Genomic DNA, 25,541 nt, shown 5'->3' on the forward strand with positions numbered 1-25,541 from the left:
CAATTAGCTTCCTAACTATTGGAACCTGGAACTCAGGAAGAGGTGTGAGCTAGAGGCAGAAATCTGGGGTCACCAACATGGAGGAAGGATTCAAACCATAGGATAGATTTTAACCATGACCTGGAGAGAAAGGACTGAGCTTGAGCATTCACACCCTTAGAAACTAAGTAAAAGTGGGAAAAGCAAAGCACAGTGAGATGGAGCAACTAGAGAACACTCAGGAGAGAGTAATCACAAAAGATGAAAAAGACCAGTTCTAAGAGCTGTATCAAATGTAGCTGAGCTCAATGTTGACACAGAAGTGCCCGATGGCTGTGGCCGCAGGCAAGTCCCTGCTGACTTTGACCAGAGCTGGTTTCAGTGGACTGTGGGCACAGGTGTCAGAAAGAGTGCAAAGAATGAATTGGACCTGAATTCCTACTGGGAATGCTTGACTAGAAAACAAGAAGTGTGTAGTGCAGTGAGAAGGGATGACTCCCAGGAGAGAGATGCAGAGGGACCATCTTCAATAGAAGCAGAGACCTCTCCCAAGAAGAAGATAGAAAACAGAGGTATTGATGAAAATGGGTTTCTATCTTTGGCCATGAGAAGATGAGACTTCTGTTCATTTTCTGCTATCTTATTGGTGAGATGAAGCAAGATCCCACACTTAGCCATTCTTACACAAAGGACTATTAAGGACTATCTTAACAGTAGAAGAGTACTTCTCCACTCTGTACTTGCCCACCACCATTAGTGCCTAATTCAAGACCTCATGCAGAGCAGTCAACAGTAAATATTTATTGAAGACACTGCCTCTGTGTTAATCCAGAGAATATATGTATTTGTAGGAGGGCCTAAGATCACTGTTTCATAAATCTGAATATCATTTACACATGATTATCCTACTATTTCTAGATGAACCAAGCTGGCCCTGTAGCCATGATTTTGGCATCAAGATAAAAGCTATCATCAATTGAGTTTTCCACATCACAAATTTCGGTATCCAAAAAGAGTAGGCCAGGTCTGACTGATTTTGCCAGATGAGAAAGCTGTTTTTAGAAATGGAGCCACAGGAAGACTTCCTTTAAAAAAAAAAAAAGATTTTATTCATTTATTCATGAGACACAGAGAGAGAGAGAGAGAGTTAGAGACACAGGCAGAGGGAGAAGCAGGCTCCATGAAAGAAGCCCGACATGGGACTCGATCCTGGGACTCCAGGATCAGGCCCTGGGCCAAAGGCAGGAGCCAAACCGCTGAGCCACCCAGGGATCCCCAAAGACTTCCTTTAATATCAAAGCATTATATATGTGTATTTTGTGATCCCAAGGTGCACAGAGAATTTGACACTTGTTCATTTTTATCTACATTTTGAATTTGACCAAGAGTGCTCAACTTCTGCTGCGTCCCTAAATCCCACTAGACTGAAATAAAACTAAAAAAGATAATAGGAGTGAAGGGAAAATTTTGGAAGCCAGAACAGATGGATCAATTGTAGTTGATGTAGCAGCTCGAAGAAAGCTATATCATAAGGAAACAGTAGGCAAATCATAAAAAGCACTCTATTTGTGCCAGTAGACTCCCAAAGGCTCAGGAACATAATAGACCTGAACATAATCTAGAAAAGAGGGTAACCTTAGTGCTAAAAAGTTTTTAAAAGGTAGTTAACCCTCTACATCCCCTTCTGCACTCTCCAGAGCTGAACAACTGCCCCTCACCCATCCTGACAGAGGCCCCGAGCCTTGCTCTTTGCAGAGGATAAATCAGGATGTCTGAACTGGGCCCAGCTGAAGAAGGGATTGTGGAACTGAAAATAGGGAGATTAACCAAAAGTTGACAAACCAAATGATGAGATTCCCCACTCAGCTATCACAATACTAGGAGCCATGCTCAAGCTTAGACGCTCTAGGACAAAACATGAAAGAAACTACTGAAGAATCTTAATTATCCAGAAGAAAAGACCTAGAGATACTTAATTAGGAATCTCCCTCCCCCACCAAGAAACATTCCAGCCACATGCCCCTACAGGGAAGACTGTACAGTTGAACAGTAATGCACAGAGGTCCCAGTACACTTTTAAGTTCAAAGGATGACTGGACAACCTGAAGGAAAAATGTATAGAGTGAAAGACACTAAAACATATGAAAAGAAACTTGGAAAAAATAAATTCAAGAATAAGAAAATTCAAAATATTCTCATTAGTATGCTCATAGAGGCAAGAAAAGATATGTCTTCAATAAGCAAGGGTGGATGGCTTCATGTTTTATATACATATCTAAAGGACAACCAAAGAAAAAACTGTTAGAAAGTAAGAGTTTGACAGTAGACTTTAAAAATCAATCAACATCAAGGATGCTTAGATGGTTTAGTAGATTAAGCATCTGCCTTTGGCTCAGGTCATGATCTCAAGGTCCTATAATGAAGCCCTCAGGCTCCCTGCTCAGCAGGGAATCTGTTTCTCTCCCTTTCCCTCTAGCCTTCCCCGCCAAATCATGCTTTCTCTCTCTCTCTCTCTCAAAAAAAAAAATCTTATTTAAAAAATCAATAAACTTTATTAGTTTGACTTGACATCATTAGTCATTAGGGAAATGCAAACCAAAACCACAATGAAATACCACTTTGCACACACTAGGATGGTTATAATCAAAAAGACAAAATAACAAGTGTAGGTGAGAATGTGGAGAAATTGGGACTTTTATATATTACTGGTAAGAATGCAAAATGGTACAGCCACTGCAGTTCCTCAAAACTTTAAACATGGAGTCACCATATGACCCAGCAATTTCCAAGAGAAATAAAAACATATGTCTGCACAAAATGTGTACAGAAATATTCATAGCAGTTTTCACAAAGTAATCCATGTGTCCATAACTGATGAATGGATAAATAAAATGATATGCGACAAAAGAAATGAGGTGCTGATAGATGGATGAACCTTGAAAACATTATGTTAAGTAAAAGAAACTGACATAAAAGGCCATGTATTATATAATTCTGTTCATATGAAATGTCCAGAATAGGCAAATCCATGAAGACAAAAAGATTATTAGTGATTGCCAGAAGCTGGGAGGAGAGAGAAGCAGGGAGTGCTTTCTAATGGACACAGGGTTTCTTTTGGGGATGATGAAAATGTTTAGGAATTAGAAAGAGGTGATGGTTTTACAATTTTGTGAATATACTAGGAAAAGAACACTGAACTGTACAAATTAAAAGGGTAAATCTTATGACATGTGAGTTATATCTCAATATATGTATTGTGGGTTTTTTTTTAAATGAATGGATTATAAAGTTAAGAAAAATCACAGAAAAAATCAAACAAAAGGACAAAGAATTGGAAAATAAAAGAGGAAAAATAAAATCATAAAGTCCAACATCTGAATGATCAGATTTCATAGAAAGACCAAAGAAAAGAAAGGAATAAAAAAATCAAGTAAATAAATTTTCTCGGGATCCCTGGGTGGCGCAGCGGTTTAGCGCCTGCCTTTGGCCCAGGGCGCGATCCTGGAGACCCGGGATCGTATCCCACCCACGTCAGGCTCCCGGTGCATGGAGCCTGCTTCTCCCTCTGCCTATGTCTCTGCCTCTCTCTCTCTCTCTGTGTGACTGTCATAAATAAATAAATAAATAAATAAATAAATAAATAAATAAATGCCCATAAATTCCAGAACAGCAATGAAATTTTTTAAAGTGACTCTGAAAACTAAAAATCAATTGCATGCCTTAAACATTCTGAGACAAATATTTTGAATGCAAAATTCTATATTCAGCCAAACTAGCAATGAAGCATGGTGAGGGAGGCATTTTTCAGATAGGCAAGTTCTCAGCAAGTTTACTTCCAATATACCTTTCTAAAAAAAAAAAAAAAGTACATAGCAGCTGTTTTCTACAAAATAGAGGGAATAAAAGCAAGAAAGAGAAATTCATAGCAGCCAGAAAGTAGGGAATCCCACGTAAAGGAGAGGTGATAACATACAATTCAGCAATCATTCTCCTTGGTATTTTTACCCAAAGGAGTTGAAAATGTATTAACCTGCACACAAATGTTTATAGCAGCTATATTTATAATGGCCAAAATTTGGAAGCAAATAGGTGAATGGATAAATAAACTGTGACACCTCCAGACAAGGGAATATTATTCAGTACTAAAAAGAATGAGCTAACAGGTCATGAAAAGACATGGAGGAAACTTAAATGTGTTCACTACTAAGTGAAGAAGCCAATCTGAAAAGACTACACATTGTTATGATTCCATCTATATGGCATTTTGACAAAGACAAAACTACAGTCAGTAAAAGGACCATGGTTGCCAGCAATTAAGGGAAAGAAGAAATCAATAGGCAAGCACAGAGAATGTTTAGGACAGTGAAACTATTCTATATGATATTTAATGATGGGTACATGTGTTATATATCTGTCAAAGTCCACAGAAAGTACACCACCAAAAATGAGCCATAATGTAAACTATGAAATTTAGGTGATGATAATGTGTCAAAGTAGGTGCACCAGTTGAAACAAATGCATCACTCTAGCTAAGATGTCAGTAACGGGAGGCTATGCATGCATGCAGCAGGGGACACATGAGAAATCTGTGTACTATCTGCTCAATTTTGCTTTGAACTCAAAACTGCTCTAAAAAATAGTCTTAAGAAGTTAAAAGTTAATTCATTTCAACCAGTAATACTGCTTCTAACAACATTTCTTATGAAAAAAATCAGAATGATTAAGAAAAATAATGTATTTATAAATGGTGAAATGTTAACAATTTGACTTTTGTTTGTAAACATAATAAAATAGGGGAAGAGGGAGTCCAAAAGAAAATAAGTGAAAACAATCTCTAGGTTGAGGAATTTCCTAGTGAAGGGAGAGCCCCAGCAATACCTATGTACCAGGCCAAGAGAGAGAGCAACCAGCGCAGGTGGAAGCAGACAACAGAATTGATGATACTAATGTTTGAATGTGTTGAGAGATGATTCCTACAATGGTGGGAGGAGGGGGATGGAGTGTAGAGTTGAATTAGTGATGAGAATATAGAAAACCAGAGTAGAGAGAGGATTACTCACTCTAGAGGAAGTATAACACCATCCAGAAATGGAAGTGATTCTAATACAGTTAAGTTGCCCAACTGTAAAGAGAATTTACTTAGTCATAATGATGTAAACGCTAAATACTGACCCTAAACTTTAATAAAACACAATGGGATTTTTGAGAGCACATGAAGAGTGGTGAAAATATATTTGCACCCCCATGTTTATTGCAACATTATTAACAGTAACCAAGACATGGAAACAGCCTAAGTGTCCATAGGTGGATGTATGGATCAAGAAAATATATACACAATGGAATAGTATTCCACCATTAAAAAAAGCAAATCCTACCATTTGCAACAATATGGGTGGATTTTGAGGGCATTGTGCTAAATGAAATAGGTTAGACAGAGAAAGACAAACACGGTATGACCTCACTTATATGTGGAATCTGAAAAAAAAAAAAAGAAATGCAACTCATACATTCAGGAGACAGATTGGTGGTTGTCAGAGGTGGGGGTTGGAGGGTGGGCAAAATGGGTGAAGGGTCAAAATGTACAAAAGTCCTCAAGATGTAATGAACAGCATGGTGACTATAGTTAATGATACTGTATTGCATATTTGAAAGTTGATAAGAGAGTAAATCTCAAAAGTTCTCATTACAAGGAAATAATTTTTAACTGTGTGTGATGATAGATATTAACCAGATTTATTGCCACGATCATTTCATAGTACACATACAAATTTCAAATCATTATTTTATACACATAATGAATGTTACATGTCAATTACACCTCAATTTTTTTTTAAAAAAGAGTCAATGCAAAGGATGAAGGGAGCAAGCAAGGGGTATTGATGAGACCTGAAGTCCCAGCTTAATGGGAACCCATCAGTTGGGCCTGAAACGGAACAGTCAAGCAGTAACAGCGAAAACATGTAAATTACAGCAATAAGATAAATATTAAAAAAAAGAGCTAAGAAAGTTGAAATTGGCTGAGATGGGTGGGAAGATTGGCAAAGGAAAGCTGTTTTCCATAAATGAGAGAACAATTTGCCTCTAAAGTATGTGCATGGACTTTGATAAAAATAAAACTAAACAGAGAAGTTTCTGAAAGATGATGTGTCACACACAGATGGCACTGTAGCTGATGAGCAACAAATGCTTCCTGAGTGCTCACTATGTGCCAGGTGTTGCTCTAGATGCAGGAAGCAATCAGACACACACTCCTCCAAAACACATATACATACACGTATTATCCAATATGTTCACACTGTGGATGAGGAGCCAGTTGTTAATTTGGCCTGGCGTTTTATTGGTTGACAACAGAAACAGTCTGAAATGCAGGATGACTGGCCTGGTTTACGAAAGCTGAGAGATTTGAAAGTTGTGTAGCATTCCAGGTTTCATTAGTTGTAAAAATGCTTTCTGTTTCATTGTTAAATGATTATTTTCATCATACCCAGGATATTCATAGCTTAATGTCATTCATAGCTTAATGTCACATGTGGTTACAGATGAAGACTGGTAATCCTCTAACATCATTTTTGAGTACTGTGCTGAAGTCGTGTGTTCATGCACAATTCAACATGATATCCTTGAAAGAGGCAAATGAAACTGCAGGAAAACATCTGATTTTAGATTGTATTGTTATAATGTTTTATCAATCATTAAATATTATAATTATGGTAATTTATTTTCCTGATTTCCTTCTTAGAGCTCTAGATTTTGGTCATTTTCAGTTTGCTAATTGTTGCTTTCTCAGCAGAGTCTAAATATAAAGAATATAAGCCCATTTCCATGAGTGTCCTTTGATATTAGTGATTTCACTTCTTTATGCCTCACTTTGTGCCTCACTTTATCCATTCATTCCCCAACTGCAGAAGATTGTTGAACCATTTGGAGTACTATTTTAGGAAAAAAAGTTATTTTGTATAGGAAATATTGCTGGCTTTAAAATTAGAAATTAAATTGGCTACATGCAGGTTTTTTTAAGAAGGCTCAAAATTGCTTGTAAGATACAAGTTATTCTGCTCAGCATAATACACTAACTCCATCCATTGCAAATGGCAAGATTTCATTCCTATGGCTGAGTAATAGTCCATTATATAGTTATACCACATTTTCTTTATCCATTCATCAATCAACGGACATTTGGACTCTTTCCATATTTTTTTAAGATTTATTTAATTTAGAGAGACAGAGTATGAGCAGGAGGCACAGAAGAGAGAGCTAGAGAGAATCTCTAAGCAGACTCCACACTGAACACCAAGCATAATGTGCGGCTGGATCTCACGACCCCAAGATCACAACCTGAGTGGAAACCAAGAGTCAGACACTTAACCAACGGTGCCACCCACGCACCCCTGGGCTCTTTCCATATTTAACTATTGTTGATAATGCTGCTATAAACACTGAGGAGCTTATATGTAGAATTTAAGAAAAAAAAAAAACAGATGAATGTAGGGGAAGAGGAAGACAGAGAGGCAGAGTACCTTAAGAGACCCTTCACTGTAGAGAACAAACTGAGGGCTCCTGCAAGGGAGGTGGGGGATGGGGTGGGCCAAATGGGTAATGGATGTTACTGTGATAAACACTGGGTGTTACATGTAAGTGATGAATCACAAAATTTTACTCCTAAGACCAATATTACACTACATGTTAACTAACTAGAATTTAAATAAAACCTTGAAAACAACTAGAAAGATACATGCCATTGAACATGTGGATTTAAGAGAACATAGAGTAAAAGCTGCCCCGATTTCTCTTCTACCTCCATCAGGTTGGGGACAGTCCTCATGACGTCAGTTTGACTGTGGCTGTGAGCAGCAGGCTAGTCTCTGCTCAGAGACCAACAACCAGAACGATATGCCATTCCAGCTCCCCACCAGAAACCCACTCCAACAGCCCAAGAAGGTCCCACAGCAGCCCTCCCAGCATGCCTTGCAAGGAGATCCCCCAAATAGTGTAGCTGGTCAAATATCCTCTAAATCAGTGCCTTCCAATTGTTTTGTTCACCCAATGAGAAAATATTTTAATTCAAAACTTCAACATGCACGTGTTATCAGTCATACTAATAATATCATGATTATTATGAGACATAAAACAGATATTAAAAGAATCTAGATATAAAATAAGTTTTTCTACTGGAATTCTAGTGAAACACTGTGCACACCCATGAGTGTATTACCCCACTGTAGTCATACCTCATGTTATTGTCCTTCATTTTATTGTGCTTTACGAATATTGGGTTTTTTTACATATTGAAGATTTGCAGCAACCCTGTATCAAGTAAGTCTATCTGCACTGGTTTTCCAACAGCATTGGCTGACTTCATGTCTCTGTGTCATATTTTGGTAATTCTGTCAATATTTCAAACTTTTTCATTATTATTATATTTGTTATGGTGATGTGTGATCAGTGATTATCACTCACTAAAAGTTCAGGTAATTAACATTTTTTCAAAATAAAGTATTTTTAAATTAAGGTATGTACAGTATTCTTTTAAACATAATGCCAATGCACACTTAATAAACTACGATATAGTGTAAATGTAACTTTTATATGCACTGGCAAACCAAAACATTTCTTTAACTCAAATTTTTGCTGTATTTACTTTGTTGTGGTGGTCTGAAAAAGAATCTGCAGTATCTCTGAGGTCGACCTGTGCCTGAATCTCCCAGCTACCTGGAATCTGCTTAGGAGAAGCAAATACATCCCTCCTAGGCCTGAGGGCTCTTTTCTGCACCGATGGAGGTACCAAATAAGCAAATAAATGCCCAGACCAAGTTTGGATCAAACTAGATATCAACAACCCGCATAAATCGCAAGAAAGATATCAAATAGAATGATGAAGCTATATGTATTCATGGAGGGGGTGGGGGGGGCGAGGGATGGAAAAGAGCATAAAGAAGAAAAAAATCAGCCAGCCATATCTCAACTAAGAGACAACATTGCTTACACTTCAGAATGCCGTTTTTCAGTGACTTTCTACACATTGAGATGTTTCTTTTCAAAATATGCTATTGTAGAAGTTCCTTTTTTCATTTATGAGGAATATTTTGTATGTCCTTGTCACCATTTTTCATTATCATAATGTTGCATAATTAATTTCTGTTCATGATTTTTACACATTCTATTATGGAAATTCCAAACATATACAAAGCAAACAAAAGGGTATAATGAACCCAAATGTATTCATCACCCAGCTTCAATGATTTCTAAACATTCTGCTACTCTTGTATCATCTGGAACTCCACCCACTTCCCACACTCCACCAGATTTTAGTTTTTTTATGTAAAATTTACATACAATGTGCTCCCACATCTTAGTTGTGTGATTTTGATAAATGGATAGCCCACACCCTGATCATATTGAGGCTTCTTTAAGCTTCCCTGAAAATTCACTCAATGCTATCTACCAGAGAACCAGTCGCAATTTTTTTCAACCTCAATTAGTTCTGTTCCAGAACTTCAAGTAAGCAGAGTATGTAGTCTTTTGTGTTGGCTTTTTTCACTTAGCAAAATGTCAATGAGATTAATCTATGTTGTAAAATTCATTAGTAGTTTCTTTCTATTCAGGAGTAATATCATCCCATTGCATAAAAATGCCCCTCAAGTCATTGTTCTGACAATGGGTATTTGTGTTGTTTCCAGTTTGGGGCAGTTGTGAATAGGGCAGCTATGTTTTTTTCTACAAGTCTTTCTGTGGTCACATATTTAAATTTCTTTTGGATAAATATCTAGGAATGGAATTCCTGGCTTAAAGGATAAGTAAATGTATAAGTTTATAAAATAAAGCTGCAAAATTGTTTTTCTAAAATAATGGGACCATTGTATTTTCCCACTAGAAAAGCAGTAGTGTTCTGGTTTCCCTACATCTTCACCAACACTTGGGTTGAGTATGTTTTCAATTTTAGTTGATGTAATAGGTCACATTTGCATTTTGCTGATGACTAAAGATGTTGATCACTTTTTCATTTGCTTATTGGCGAATCATATCTTCCTTCATAGAATGTTCTAGTATTTCACACATTTTTGAGTTGTCTTATTTTTGTTGATTTGTGGAAGCTCATTGTTAATATATGCATTGCAAATACCTTCAGTCTACTCATGTTAATATCATCTCTTGGTAAACAGTTTTTAATTTTATGAAGTCCAATTTTTTTAAGATTTTATTTATTAAATCATGAAAGAGACACAGAGACAGAGACACAGGCAGAGGGAGAAGCAGGCTCCCTGTAGGGAGCCTGATGTGGGACTCCATGCCAGGACCCAGGGATCATGACCTGAGCCAAAGGCAGACACTCCACTGAGCCACCCAGGTGCCCTCAGTTTTTCTTTTATGATTAATTTCTCTGTGTCGTAACAAGAAATCTGTCTATCCCCATGTCAGAAAGATACCACTTATGTTTTCTTTTAAAACCTTTATAATTTCAGATTTTATAGTTAAGTCTATGTTCAATATTCATTACTTTTGCGTGTATGATGTGAGGTCGGGGACAAGGCCCATTTTATTCTAATGTGAACATCCAGTTCTGCTACAATTTGTTGAAAAACCTTCCTCTCATTAAATTACTTTGGCATCTTTGTTGAAGCCCAATAGACCATGTTGGTGTGGGTCTATTTCTTCTCTGAGCATCCTATTTCACTGATACATTTGTCTGTCCTTCTGTCCCACACTATCTTGATTACTGTCCTTTTACAATGAGTTTTGAAGAAAAGTAGTGTTAAGTCCTCCAACTTTGGTCCTCTCTACCAAGATTCCTTTTTTTTTTTAATTTTTTAAACTTGTATTTATTTATGATAGTCACAGAGAGAGAGAGAGAGACAGAGACATAAGCAGAGGGAGAAGCAGGCTCCATGCACCGGGAGCCCAATGTGGGATTCGATCCCGGGTCTCCAGGATCGCGCCCTGGGCCAAAGGCAGGCGCCAAACTGCTGCGCCACCCAGGGATCCCTCTACCAAGATTCCTATGGATATTCTAGGTCATTAGCACCTCCACATCAATTTTATAATCAGCTTATCAACATCTATGAAAATGGCTCCTGGATTATAATTGATATTACATTGAACCTATAGATTAATTTGAGGGAAAGAACAATACTGAGTCATGTTATATTTCTCCTTCATTCTCTCAGGCCTTTAATTTCTCTCAGCAATGTTGTGTAGCTCTCAGTGTAGCAGCTTTTCACATCGTTTATCAAATTTATTCCTATTTTGTAATTTGGGGTTCAACTATAGATGGAATTTTAAAATTTCATGTTCCAATTGTGGTGGTAGCAGTGTTTCTGTTAGTATATAGTAACATAATTTATTTTTGTATGCTGACCTGTTATCCTGAGACCTGGCTAAACCCAAATATTAGCTCTAGAATGCTTTTAAGATTATTCCTTAGTATTTTCTATATTAACAGCTATGTCCTTTTAAAAATCCAGAGAATATGTTAAATCAATCTTGTACCATGGGGATAAATCCCACTTGATGGTGACATATAATTATTTTTATACATTGCTGGATAATATTTTAAAAACTTTTTTGAATCTATATTCATGAGCAATATTGGCCTAAGATGTCCTGGTTTTATATTGTATTGGTCAAGTCTTTGTATTGAGGTTGTGCTGGCTTTAAACAAGTCAGAGTTTTAAAACTTTTTCTTCCTCTTTATTCTGAGTTTATTTAATACTGTAATTTATCTTCTTTAAAAGTTTTCTAGAATTTACCAGTAAAGTAATCAATACCTGGAGTTTTCTTTGTGGGGACACGTTCAGTAACAATTTCCATTTATTTGCTACATACACTACTATTTCTTCTTGTATTAGTTTTGTTAAATTGTATTTTCCAAAGAATTTGTCCATTCCACCTAAACTGTCTAATGTGTTGATATAAATTTGTCCATAATACTCCTATTTATCATTTCGACATATATAGTTGCTGTAACAGTTGCTGTCTTTTATACCTAGTATTGATAATTTGCATTTTCTTTACTTCTTACTAGGAATTTATTAATTTTATTAAACTTTTCTAAGAACCATGGATCATTAAGAAGTTGGTTGCTTAATGACACATCAGATTAAGGGCTACTTACCAAGATCTATAAAGAACTTATTAAACTCAACACCAAAGAAACAAACAATCCAATCATGAAATGGGCAAAAGACATGAACAGAAATCTCACAGAGGAAGACATAGACATGGCCAACAAGCACGTGAGAAAATGCTCTGCATCACTTGCCATCAGGGAAATACAAATTAAAACCACAATGAGATCCCACCTCACACCAGTGAGAATGGGGAAAATTAACAAGGCAGGAAACCACAAATGTCGGAGAGGATGAGGAGAAAAGGGAACCCTCTTGCACTGTTGGTGGGAATGTGAACTGGTGCAGCCACTCTGGAAAACTGTGTGGAGGTTCCTCAGAGAGTTAAAAATAGACCTGCCCTACGACCCAGCAATTGCACTGCTGGGGATTTACCCCAAAGATACAGATGCAATGAAATGCCGGGACACCTGCACCCCGATGTTTCTAGCAGCAATGTCCACAATAGCCAAACTGTGGAAGGAGCCTCGGTGTCCATCGAAAGATGAATGGATAAAGAAGATGTGGTTTATGTATACAATGGAATATTCCTCAGCCATTAGAAATGACAAATACCCACCATGTGCTTCGACGTGGATGGAACTGGAGGGTATTATGCTGAGTGAAATAAGTCAATTGGAGAAGGACAAACATTATATGGTCTCATTCATTTGGGGAATATAAATAATAGTGAAAGGGAATAGAAGGGAAGGGAGAAGAAATGGGTAGGAAATATCAGAAAGGGAGACAGAACATGAAGACTCCTAACTCTGAGAAACGAACTAGGGGTGGTGGAAGAGGAGGAGGGTGGGGGGTGGGGATGAATGGGTGACAGGCACTGAGGGGGGCACTTGACGGGATGAGCACTGGGTGTTATTCTGTATGTTGGCAAGTTGAACACCAATAAAAAATAAATTTATTATTTAAAAAAACGAAGTTGGTTGCTTAATTTCCAAATATGCGGGAATTTTCTCGATATTGTCCTGCTGACTTAATTCCATCATGGTCAGAAAGCATGCTTTATAAGACTTCTTAGTGTTTTATGATTCGCCGATGTTTTTCTGGCCCAGTTTTGATGTATGTCAGTGAATATTTCACTTGAACTTGGGAGAAGCATTTTGCAAATGTTGGATATAATGTTTATATTTGTTATGTCTTCCTGATGTATCGACCCTTTCATCATAATGAAGTAGTGCTCTTTACTTTCAGTAAATCTCCTTATCATGTTGCCTGATATTAATGTAGCCATTCCAGGTTTCTTGTGATTAATATTTCGATACATAGTAAGTTAAACAGTACTTTTTCAGAAATTCATGCCCTCCTAAGGCCCCAGAATGTGGCCTTATTTGGAAAGAAAGTCTTTGCCGAACATCATTAAGGTAAGGAGAGATAGGAGATCATAACTAGATTAGAGTGGGGCCTAAATCCAATGAGATTGTGTTTATAAGAGCCAGAAAAGGACACGCAGAGACACAGGAAAGAAGGCATGGAGGCAGAGAATGCAGTGATGCTGCCATAGTCAATAGGCACCAGAGCCACCAGCACTGGAGGAGACCACGAAGAACTTTCCTCTACAACCTGCAGAGAGAACGTGGCCCTGCCAACATCTTCATCTTGACTTCTGACCTTCAGGACTGTAAAAGAATGAGTATCTGTTTTAGACTTCTTAGCTTGGGGTAATCTATTATGGCAGCACTAGGAAACAAACACACCGACACATATCTTTTTCCTTCTTTTTTCTATCAGCCTATTTGTGTCTGTATTTAAAGTGTGTTCCTTATATACAGCAGAAAGTTGGGTCTTTTCTTTTTTAGACATTCTCTGTCTTTTATTAAAAGACATTTTTTAGACATTCTCTGTCTTTTATTAAAAGGTTTAGTCCACTTACATTTAATTATTAAAATAGTTGGATTTAAGTTAGCCATTTTGCTATACGGTTTATTTGTTTGCTTCCCTCTGTTCTTTCTTTGGGCTTAATTGAATACTTTCTGGTATTTCAGTTTTTTCCTCCAATTAGTTTTTTAGGTATTCTACTTTTCACTATTTTTTAGTGGTTTCTCTAGGGCTACATTGTACAAAATGGTAGCCACTAGCCACATGTGATCATTTACATTTATTTTTATAAACTATTGAAGAATCATTGACATAAAATATTACATTAGTTTCAAGTATACAACATAGTGATTCAATAATTTTATACATTACTCAGTGCTCACTATGGTAAGTGCAGTCATCATCTGTCACCATACAATGTTATTACAATATTATTGACTATATTCCCCATGCTCTATCTTTTATCCCCATGACTTAATTCATTTTATGACTGAAAGTTTGTACCTCTTAATCTCCTTCACCTAATTTGCACATTTCCTCATCCACCTTCCCTCTGGCAACCACCTGTTCTCTGTATTTAAGAGTCTGGGATTTTTAATTAAAATTAAAATTTAGTTCTCAATTGACAATACCCACATTTCAAGTGTTCAGTGTGACTACATGTAAGCCACTACATGTAAGTAGTGGCTATTTTTTTTATAGCTTTTCTCTGTGGTGCTGTGATGCACATTTTTATTTTTATTTATTTTTTTAATAATAAATTTATTTTTTATTGGTGTTCAATTTGCCAACATACAAAATGACACCCAGTGCTCATCCCGTCAAGTGCCCCCCTCAGTGCCCGCCACCCAGTCACCCCCACCTCCCGCCCTCCTCCCCTTCCACCACCCCTAGTTCGTTTCTCAGAGTTAGGAGTCTTTATGTTCTGTCTCCCTTTCTGATATTTCCTACACATTTCTTCTCCCTTCCCTTCTATTCCCTTTCACTATTATTTATACTCCCCAAATGAATGAGACCATATAATGTTTGTCCTTCTCTGATTGACTTATTTCACTGAGCATAATAATACCCTCCAGTTCCATCCACGTCGAAGCACATGGTGGGTAATTGTCATTTCTAATGGCTGAGGAATATTCCATTGTATACATAAACCACATCTTCTTTATCCATTCATCTTTCGATGGACACCGAGGCTCCTTCCACAGTTTGGCTATTGTGGACATTGCTGCTAGAAACATCGGGGTGCAGGTGTCCCGGCATTTCTTTGCATCTGTATCTTTGGGGTAAATCTCCAGCAGTGCAATTGCTGGGTCGTAGGGAAGATCTATTTTTAACTCTTTGAGGAACCTCCACACAGTTTTCCAGAGTGGCTGCACCAGTTCACATTCCCACCAACAGTGCAAGAGGTTCCCTTTTCTCCACATCCTCTCCAACATTTGTGGTTTCCTGCCTTGTTAATGTTCCCCATTCTCACTGGTGTGAGGTGGGATCTCATTGTGGTTTGGATTTGTATTTCCCTGATGGCAAGTGATGCAGAGCAAGTGTCCCGGCATTTCTTTGCATCTGTATCTTTGGGGTAAATCTCCAGCAGTGCAATTGCTGGGTCGTAGGGAAGATCTATTTTTAACTCTTTGAGGAACCTCCACACAGTTTTCCAGAGTGGCTGCACCAGTTCACATTCCCACCAACAGTGCAAGAGGTTCCCTTTTCTCCACATCCTCTCCAACATTTGTGGTTTCCTGCCTTGTTAATGTTCCCCATTCTCACTGGTGTGAGGTGGGATCTCATTGTGGTTTGGATTTGTATTTCCCTGATGGCAAGTGATGCAGAGCATTTTCTCATGTGCATGTTGGCCATGTCTATGTCTTCCTCTGTGAGATTTCTGTTCATGTCTTTTGCTCATTTCATGATTGGATTGTTTCTTTGGTGTTGAGTTTAATAAGTTCTTTATAGATCTTGGAAACTAGCCCTTTATCTGATCTGTCATTTGCAAATATCTTCTCCCATTCTGTAGGTTGTCTTTGAGTTTTGTTGACTGTATCCTTTGCTGTGCAAAAGCTTCTTATCTTGATGAAGTCCCAATAGTTCATTTTTGCTTTTGTTTCTTTTGCCTTCGTGGATGTATCTTGCAAGAAGTTACTGTGGCCGAGTTCAAAAAGGGTGTTGCCTGTGTTATCCTCTAGGATTTTGATGGAATCTTGTCTCACATTTAGATCTTTCATCCATTTTGAGTTTATCTTTGTGTATGGTGCAAGAGAGTGGTCTAGTTTCATTCTTCTGCATGTGGATGTCCAATTTTCCCAGCACCATTTATTGAAGAGACTTTCTTCCAGAGGACAGTCTTTCCTCCTTTGTCGAATATTAGTTGACCATAAAGTTGAGGGTTAGTGGCTACTTTAGAGAACAATACAGATATATAACATGTTCATCAGGGCAGAAAATTCTATTAGTAACTTATCACAATCTACTTATGGTTAATATTGTACTATTTTCCACAAAACACTGGAACTTTGTGAGAGAGTATAGTCCCTTTGCCCACCACATCCTTTGTAACATTTCCATAGATGATATCTGCACACTCTATAAACCCACAATACACTGTTCATATTTTTCCTTAAATAGGCATATGTTTTTAAAAGAAATCTTAAAAAGAAAAATACATGTAGTCTTCATACTCACCGGCATATTTGCCATTTATGCTGATCTTTGTATTTCCTCTGGATCTAAGTTACCATCTGGTGTCATATCCCTTTAGCCTGAAGACTTCCATTTAGCATTTTTCATAGTACAGGTCAGCTGATGCCCATCTTCTTATATTTTAATTTTACTTTTTTTCACTTTTATTCTTGAAGTATAGCTTTGCAAGATATATAATTCTGGATTGGTGATGTTTTTCTGTATTTCAGCACCTCCACTATGCTGTTCTGCTGCCTTTCAGCATCCAATGTTCCTGATGAAAAGTCAGCATTTTTCACATCCTGCTTCCCTATACATAATGTCTCTCTTTCTTTGTCTACTTCTACAATTCTCTCTTTGTATTTGAAGTTCAGCACTTTCATCATATGTGCTTATGTGTGTTCATCTTTATATTAATCTTGCTTGTGGTTCACTGGGTTCTTTGGATTTGTAAGTTAACATTGTCTCATCAAATATCAGAAGTTTGGAGCCATTATTTCTTTGATTATTGTTTCTATGCCAATTTTTTTCTCATCTATTTCTAGGACTCTAATTGCACTTTGTTTAGACCACATAATATTGATCAACAGGCCTCAGAGAATCTGTTAATTTTTCTTCAGTTTTTTCCTTTCTGTTCTTCACATTGGATCATTTCTATTGATCTATTTTTAATTTCACCAACTTGTTCTTTTTCTATCTTCAACCCGCTGGTAAGCACATACAGTGATTTTTTTTAATTTCAGTTATACTTCTGAGTTTTAATATTTCCATTTGCTTCTCTTTTACTGTTTCAAATTCTCTGTTTAGATTATCCATGGGTTTGGGCAGCCCTAGTGGCGCAGAGGTTTAGCGCTGCCTACAGCCCAGGGTGTGATCCTGGAGACCCGGGATCGAGTCCCACGTCGGGCTTCCTGCATGGAGCCTGTTTCTCCCTCTGCCTGTGTCTCTGCCTCTCTCTCACTCTTTCTGAATGAATAAATAAATAATGAATGAATAAATGAATAAATCTTAAAAATAAAAGATTATCCATGGGTTCATTCCTTATGTATCTACCTTCTTTTAACTCTAAACATATTTGTGATCACTACTTTAAAGCCCTTGTCTGCTAATTGCTACATCTGGTTTATCTAGGCATCAATTAATATTACTTTATTTTCTGTTATATCACTCTATGAATGCTTTTGTTGTTGTTGTTGTTGTTGTTGTTCTATAAACCACTTAAGGTAGCTGAACTCAAAATCTGTCTTAAAGAAAGAAACCATGAAATCTTTGTTCTGTCCCTTTATACTTTTTAGGTGTTTTGGTCAGGTCCCCAATCTCCTGCATTGTTGTTAGTTGGTTTTTGTTGTTGTTGTTGTTGTTGTTGTTGTTAGTTGTTAGCCAAAGATTTGAGTGGATTTTACAGACAGATTTGTGTGGCTCACATTTCTAAAGTTCTCTCCCTTCTAGGATTCCACTAGTAATTTTTTGGCTGTTTCCCCAGCTCCAAATTCTATTCTCTGATATCTCAGGCCAATAAGTAGGCCCAGCTTCATGGACATATTACCTGCAAAGTTATACATGACTTCATGCCTGTTTTAATATTCTGTTATCATTGTCTTGAAATTCCTAAATTTTCAACAATGGACACTGGACTTTTATTTTGCACTGGTCCTCACAAATTGTGTAGCTGGTCTTGCCGGTAATATTGTGGCTTTCTGCTGCCCACTGATTGCAAATTGGAGAGTGTCCTCAAGCAAAAAGCCTTAAAGTCACAAATCTTACCCACAGCATGTATTTTTCCAGGGTAGACTTGCTCTTGTTACTCTCCAGTACATTAAAACAGGAGATACAAATATATTTTTTAATTGATTAGTCCAACTGAGCTACCCTACTCAACCATGATTTTGAACTAGGGGCAATTTTGCATAGGGGCATATTTGGCATATCTGGAGACATTTTGTTGTTGTTGTCATTATTGAGGAAGACCGCCACTGGGTAGAGGCCAAGGATGCTGCTAAACATCCTATAATACACAGGACACCTCCCCACCACAACAAATTATCTAGCCACAAAAGTCAATAGTGCCAAGGTTGAGAAATCCTGCATTATATAAAATTAGCCCTCTTTCATTTTTAATGGATACATTAAAATTCTTGAGAATGTATCATTGTTTAATCAATTCTCTTTAACTACACATCATACTATTCAAATATAGTTTCAACTGGAGAGAAAGAAGCTAAATTGGTCTTAACTCATTTCTACAATTTTTACTTAAGTTTCCAATTAAACAATATGAAAATTTGTAAAAATGTGCAATAATAAAATGCCACTTTCATCAACTGACCAGGATTTCCATGCAAAACCTTTCACTATATCCAATTCTGATTGCTCTTAGGAAGTTCAAAGGAAAATGGATTTAGACTGAAATAATACTATTGACATCAGTTAAGATTAAATACAAAATTATACCTTAAATTAACATGCTATAAGTTTACATTTACTTTAGAGTCCCCTCATGATTTCTGTTTTCCAGTTCATAATCATTCTTTGACTTTATAAATTGCTTGCTTACATGACCCAATTTTCATGAATTAAAAATCATACTGGTTAAAGAGAAAACACTAAATTTAACTAAAGTGATATATAAATATTAAATATTTTATTCTAATTTATCCTATGCAAAGAAGACATAATTTTGTATAATTTGTAATTGAAAGTGTTGAAAGAAATTGAAATATGGGCAATATGAGCACAACAAACCTTCCTTGGATTCTTTTAATAGGATTTTAAGAATTATTTTCACTTTATAATATTGGGTACTAATAAAAACATTGTCTTCTATCTCTTTTAAGTAAACTCCTTTAAGTAACTTTTAAGTAAAGGTGAGTGAATTCTCATCTAGATACATAGTAATTTACATACTTTAAAAAATCTATAATAGGGGCACCTGGGTGGCTTAGTCAGTTAAGCATCCAACTTTTGATTTAAGCTCAGGTCATGCTCTCAGGGTTGTGAGACTGCACCCCAGTCAGTCTCCATGTTCTGCCTGGAGTGTTCTTGAGAGATTCTCTCTCTCTCTTTCTCTCTCTCTCCCTTTCCCTTTCCATCTTCCTCTCCCTCCCCCTCTACCCCTCACCCCAGTTGTTCTAGCAGTCTCACTCTCAATTAATTAAAAATAAAATTAATACTATATTAATACTATTAGTTAATTAAAAAATAAAATCTATACTATATTTGTTTCTATATTCACCAGGCTTTAATATATAAAATGTCATCCATTTCTTGAAGTTTAATAAGTTATAACAGGAAAGGAATTGGTATATATTCTTCCCAGTTCAAATATCCCTAACTCTGAAAGGTCTTCCCTGTATCACACACAAACTTCTTCCCCTACCAATTTTTTTTTTATTGAAGTGTAATTAACATACAGTGTCATACTAGTTTCAGGTGTACAATATAATGACTTAACAATTCTATATTTTACTCAGTGCTTATCATGATAAGTGTACTCTTTAATTTTCATCACCTATTTCACCTATCCCTTCATACCCATCTCTCTTCTAGCAAACACCAGTTCTCTGTATTTAAGAGTCTGGTTTTTTGCCTGTGTCTCTTCTTTGTTCATTTGTTTTGTTTCTTAAATTCCACATGAGTGAAATTGCATGGTATTTGTCTTTCTCTGATTTATTTCACTTAGCATAATACCCTCTAGGTCCATCCTTGTTGTTGTAATATTTCATTGTGTATATGTGTGTGTGTGTATATATAATACTATATATTAACAATATAATTGTATTATATAGTATTAATACTATTGTAATATATATACATATTGTGTGTATAAATTATAATATACATATATATATATATATTACAGCTTCCTTATCCATCTATCAATGAACACTTGGGTTGCTTCCATATCTCAGCCATTGTAACTAATGCTAACTATAAACTTAGAGGTGTGTGTATCCCTTTGAATCAGTGTTTCCCTTTTCTTTGCCTCCCTCCCCAAATTAAGTTGGGCCTTCTTAGAGAACCCTGTTCCTTCTCTTCACATCATTTGCATAATTTGAAATACATAATAAATTTATTAATTTGTGTACATATGACTTTTAAAAGATATTATTTATTCATTTGTGAGAGATATAGAGAAAGAGAGAGAGAGAGAGGCAGAGACACAGGCAGAGGGAAAAGCAGGCTCCGTGCAGGGAGTCCACTGTAAGACCTGATTCCAGAACCCCAGGATCACGCCCTGAGCCAAAGGCAGACGCTCAACCACTGAGCCACCCAGGCATCTTTGTATTTGATTGAACATATTTCTACTTCACTAGTATATGAATACCACAAAGACTCCTGTCTTTTGCTTCAATGGATACCAACCAGAATGCTTAGCATTTTGTTGGTGCTTGATAAATACTAAATAAGTGAATGGATAAATGGAGGATGGGCAGGCGAATGAATACTGAAAATCACAGTGATGCTTAATAGCTTTTTCTGTTTTCTCAAGTTAGATTTCCTATAGTCCTCCTTCATTCTACTCCTCAAAAACCTACAAGTGCAGCTAATTTTGGCAAACTTGGGGGATAATGTTAGGTTCAAAACATTACATGGTATTTGTTATTAACAGGGCCCTAAAATAAATGTAATCTAGATCTCCAATTTCCTTCTTAAAATGTAATCAGAAGCCTGGGTGTCTCAGTTAAGTGTCTACCTTCGGCTCATGTCCTGATCCCAGAGTCCTGGGATTGAGCCCCCTCAGGCTCCCTGCTCAGTGTCTGCTTCTCCCCCTGCCTGTCCCCTCCTGATCTTTCTCTCTCTCTCTCTCTCAAATATGTTTTTAAAAATATAATCAAAATGTATCTTTCTCCTCCAGACATCCAAGATGCCAAAAGGAAAGAAGGGGAAGGGGAAGAAGGTGGCCCCAGCTCCTGCTGTTGTGAAGCAGCAAGGGGCCAAGAAGGTGATCAGTCCCGTTTGAGAAAAGGCCCAAGAATTTTGGCATCAGACAGGACATCCAGCCCAAAAGGGACCTCATCTGCTTTGTGAAATGGCCCTGCGGTGGCAAAGGGCTATTCTCTATAAATGTCTAAAAATGCCTCCCACGGTTAACTAGTTCACCAGGGCTGCCAAAAAGCTAGTCACCTGCTTAAGCAGGCTCACAAGTACAGACCAGAGAGGAAGCGAGAGAAGAAGCAGAGATTGATTTGGGCTGAGAAGAAAGCTGCTGGCAAAGGGAATGTCCCCACTAAGAGGCCGCCTGTCCTTCAAGCTGGGGTTAATACTGCCACCATCTCTGTGGAAAACAGGAAGGCTCAGATGGTAGTGAGTCCACATGATGTGGATCCCACTGTCTTCCGGCCTGCCCTGGGGGTTCTCTACTGCATTAACAGGGGGAAGGCCAGGCTCTCCGGGCCTGCTCCACAGGAAGACCTGCACCACTGCTGCCTCCACACAAGAAGACAAAGAAGCTCTGACTGAGCTGATGGCAGCCATCAGGACCAATTACAATGACAGATATGATGAGATCCACCATCACTGGGGAGGCAATGTCCCGGGTCTGGCTCACATTGCCAAGTTGGAAAAGGTAAAGGCTAAACAACTGGCCGGGAAACTGGGCTGAGTGGATGCTGTTGAATTTTCTGTACATAAAAGAAATGTTATCTTTCAAAATAGATTTTAAAAATAATAAAATAAAAATGTAATCAAATGTAATATAAAAACCAAGTGCCAACTGGTACAGTGTACCCTTATTACGTGCGGTGTCGCGTTAAACAGACCAATGTGATGCTATTAGTCAGATTTATATTAGATATATTAAACAGTTGTAATATTTCATGTCATTGTGCTAGAAATTAAGGAACGTGTTTATAACACAGTTCCTAAAAGCTATCAAAGATGATGCATGTTAAGTGGGAAATCATGGAGATGGTGGAGATCTCTGGTGGGTCTGTATCCATAGGAGGCCTGGAGAAATATGCCTCTGCTCCTCTCTGCCCTATACTGTGGATTAAAAAACAGGATACAGAGTGCAATTTCATATATTTGTTTTAGCAAATAAAAAAGTGTATGACAATTACATGTTCTTCTTTGCAATGTTTAATAATTGTAATTGTTAAAAATGATGTCATGGACCCCCCGGAGATTTTGTCAAGATCAAAGCCATAATAGAATTAAGGATCGAAAGCGTGCAGACATGTCCAGTGTGTAAGTGAAAAGGGAGAGGCAAGGTGCGGTGCTCTCTGCAGGTAATAGATCCGGCAATTCAAGATCTGAAAGCTACCCTCCCTACCCCTTTATTAGGTTTCCCGTTCATATTTACCACTATCCCAGATCGAAGCCACGGTGGTTTTTTTAAGTGCTGCAATGGCAGCTCTGGGTGGTGACGGCAGCAGCACCGCCACTGCGGCACGGCCCGCAGCTGCGAGTGGGCTCGGGCAGCCGTATTTACGGTATGGAAGACCCGGTCGCGAGGCGGTGCCCACCGCCTTGGAGGCTGGGCCACGCGGCGATCTTTACCATAACTGGCGTGGACCCTGCGGTGCTATCACAGGGGAACCACCGAGGGGCGGTATTTACGGTAACAGGGGATGGACCTCGCGGCGGTACTTACGGTAACGGGGTCCGGCTCGCGGAGAAGGTATTTACGGTACCGGGACCGGCCCCAGCGGCGGTATTTACGGTAACGGGGGCCGGGCTCGCAGAGACGGTATTTACGGTAACGGGGGTCGGGCTCGCGGAGACGGTATTTACGGTACCGGGACCGGCCCCAGCGGCGGTATTTACGGTAACGGGGCCGGGCTCGCGGAGACGGTATTTACGGTAACGGGGTCGGGCTCGCGGAGACGGTATTTACGGTAACGGGGTCGGGCTCGCGGAGACGGTATTTACGGTACCGGGACTGGCCCCAGCGGCGGTATTTACGGTAACGGGGCCGGGCTCGCGGAGACGGTATTTACGGTAACGGGGGCCGGGCTCGCGGAGACGGTATTTACGGTACCGGGACCGGCCCCAGCGGCGGTATTTACGGTAACGGGGCCGGGCTCGCGTAGACGGTATTTACGGTAACGGTGGGCCGGGCTCGCGGAGGCCGTCGGCGCGGCCGGCTCGCCGCGTTATCAGGTGATCTGCAGCCCAGGCGGCCACCACCCCCTGCACCCGGCGGAAAATGCAAAATGGCCCTCCGGGGCAGTGAGGGGCCGTGGACCCCCGCCCAGGCCCGCCGCGCCCCCAGCCCGCAACGTGCGAGCGGCAGCGCCGCGCGGGGTCCGGGTGTAGCCGCCTCCCGCCCCTCGGCCTGGGCCCCGGCCTGAGCCCCGCGTCCCCATGGGTCTGTGCTACAGCCTGCGGCCGCTGCTCTTCGGCGACCCGGAGGACGGGGCCCGCGCCGCCGCGGAAGCGCCCGCGGAGGACGCGCGGCCCCGCCAGACCCCGGCCCCGGCCCCGGCCCCCGCCCCCGCCCCCGCCCGGAGCCCGGCGGCGCAGACCCGGGCCGCCCCGAAGAAGGAGCGGCGACGGCGTCCGGAGCAGCAGCGGGCGGAGGAGCGCGAGGCGGAGCGCGAGGCCAGGAAGGTCAGCAGGAGCATCGACCGCATGCTTCGCGAGCACAGGCGCGACCTGCAGCAGACGCACCGGCTCCTGCTGCTGGGTAGGTGCGGGGCGCCCGGGCGCGGGCCCTGGGGGGGGGGGGGCGGGCAGGCCGGGGCCGGGGCTGCGGCGGTTGCTCCACCGACGGCACGGACTTGCGCGACGTGGCCGAGAACGCATTCCCGGGTCATCTTGCCGCTTTGCGCGCCTGGCGACGTTGGCCAGTTGCCCACTTATTGGTAATGAATGAGCTGCTCTGGGAACGTCGGCCCCCAACTGATTTGCGTCCCCAGGCCGCGATCCGCAGGGACGGCCAACGCGAACACCTCGTCTCCCGCAGCTGTAGTCGTTCCGCGCTTTGTTTTAGGCACCAAGGGCAGGAGACGGTTCGACCTTTCCGCGCGACCTCAGAGCTCGGGTTCCCATCACTGAATTAGGGCCGAGCTGGCGGTGGGTGTGGCTTGTTCCCTTTAGAGCAGTAACTTCAGGGCTGAAGGGGCGGCGGTTCCACTCCATTCAGTAGCTCCAACCCTGCTGTTCCCAGAGCGTTTGCTTCTCGTGCAGAAGCAGAAGCAGAAGCAGAAGCAGAAGCAGGAGAGCGCGGCGGCTCCCGAGAGCTGTGCGTGGTGCTGGCTGCCTGCGGGAAGGTGGGCACCGAATCACCAGCGACCGCTCGGTTTGCGAGGATTTCCTCTGGGCTTTCGCGGTAGCAAGCAGAGCAGTGCGTCTCCGAGTTAACACCCCACCCGGAAAGCATTTTCTATGCACTCTACTGTAGAATTAAAAAAAGCAAAAAAATAAAAAAATAAAAAAATAAAAAGAAATAAAAATTAAAAAGATCATGAGTTCCTGACGCTGCTTGTTGCCTTTTAAATTTTAAGGCAAACAACAACAAACATTTAATATGTGGGCTTTGACCCAAATTTTGTGAGATATAAAGAAAATTAACAGTTTACCTCCGTGCTCTGTTATGCATAGGAAAAGAACCCATTCCATGACCTGAGTAAGATACCTGGTTATAAATGAAGGGAGCTTGTATATAACATTTAGAGAACCAATTAAGTCTTCAGTTGGAAAGGGAAAGGGGAGTTGGGGGGCGGGGGAGAAGCAAAGAAGAAAAAGATTAATAAGCAAGCAGGTCGCCCAAAAAGGGAAGAGGACGAGACGAGAAGCAGAGTTCTCATCTACAGTGCCAATTTCTACAGTACGACAGAGCAGTGTTTTCAGAGGTGTGAAAATACAGAAGTACAATCTTACGATTTCATACCTCAAACTATTACTTATATATAGGGTAAAACAGTTCTTCAAAAATGCAGGTGCTCGGAGTATGCTCCTACCCACTTATTTTTCTGGAAAGAAATTAATTTGAAATTACTCAAGCCAAAA

At 39.8% G+C, this 25,541-nt stretch overlaps 1 protein-coding gene and 1 pseudogene across 6 annotated transcripts in view; both read left to right on the forward strand.

Annotated features, from left to right (window-relative positions):
* The first annotated feature begins 557 nt into the window (after positions 1-557).
* On the forward strand, positions 558-22,647 carry LOC112648090 (60S ribosomal protein L7a-like; annotated as a pseudogene).
* A 980-nt stretch (positions 22,648-23,627) lies between these two features.
* Positions 23,628-25,541, forward strand: part of GNAL (G protein subunit alpha L) — a 142,434-nt gene continuing 140,520 nt past the window's right edge. For 2 of the 6 annotated variants that reach the window (XM_025429551.3, XM_025429553.3), the window contains exon 1: positions 24,081-24,216. Coding sequence is in view for 1 of the 6 variants with exons in the window: in XM_025429547.3 (XP_025285332.1) it covers positions 23,895-24,216 (322 nt within the window). In the remaining 5 variants the exon portion in view is untranslated. Of the gene's footprint in view, positions 24,217-25,541 lie in introns of all 6 variants that reach the window. The other 4 variants (XM_025429547.3, XM_049112956.1, XM_035719214.2 and 1 more) reach the window with 4 other exon arrangements.

This window comes from Canis lupus, chromosome 7 (assembly GCF_003254725.2).
Source record: "Canis lupus dingo isolate Sandy chromosome 7, ASM325472v2, whole genome shotgun sequence".
NCBI classification, from domain to species: Eukaryota; Metazoa; Chordata; class Mammalia; order Carnivora; family Canidae; genus Canis; species Canis lupus.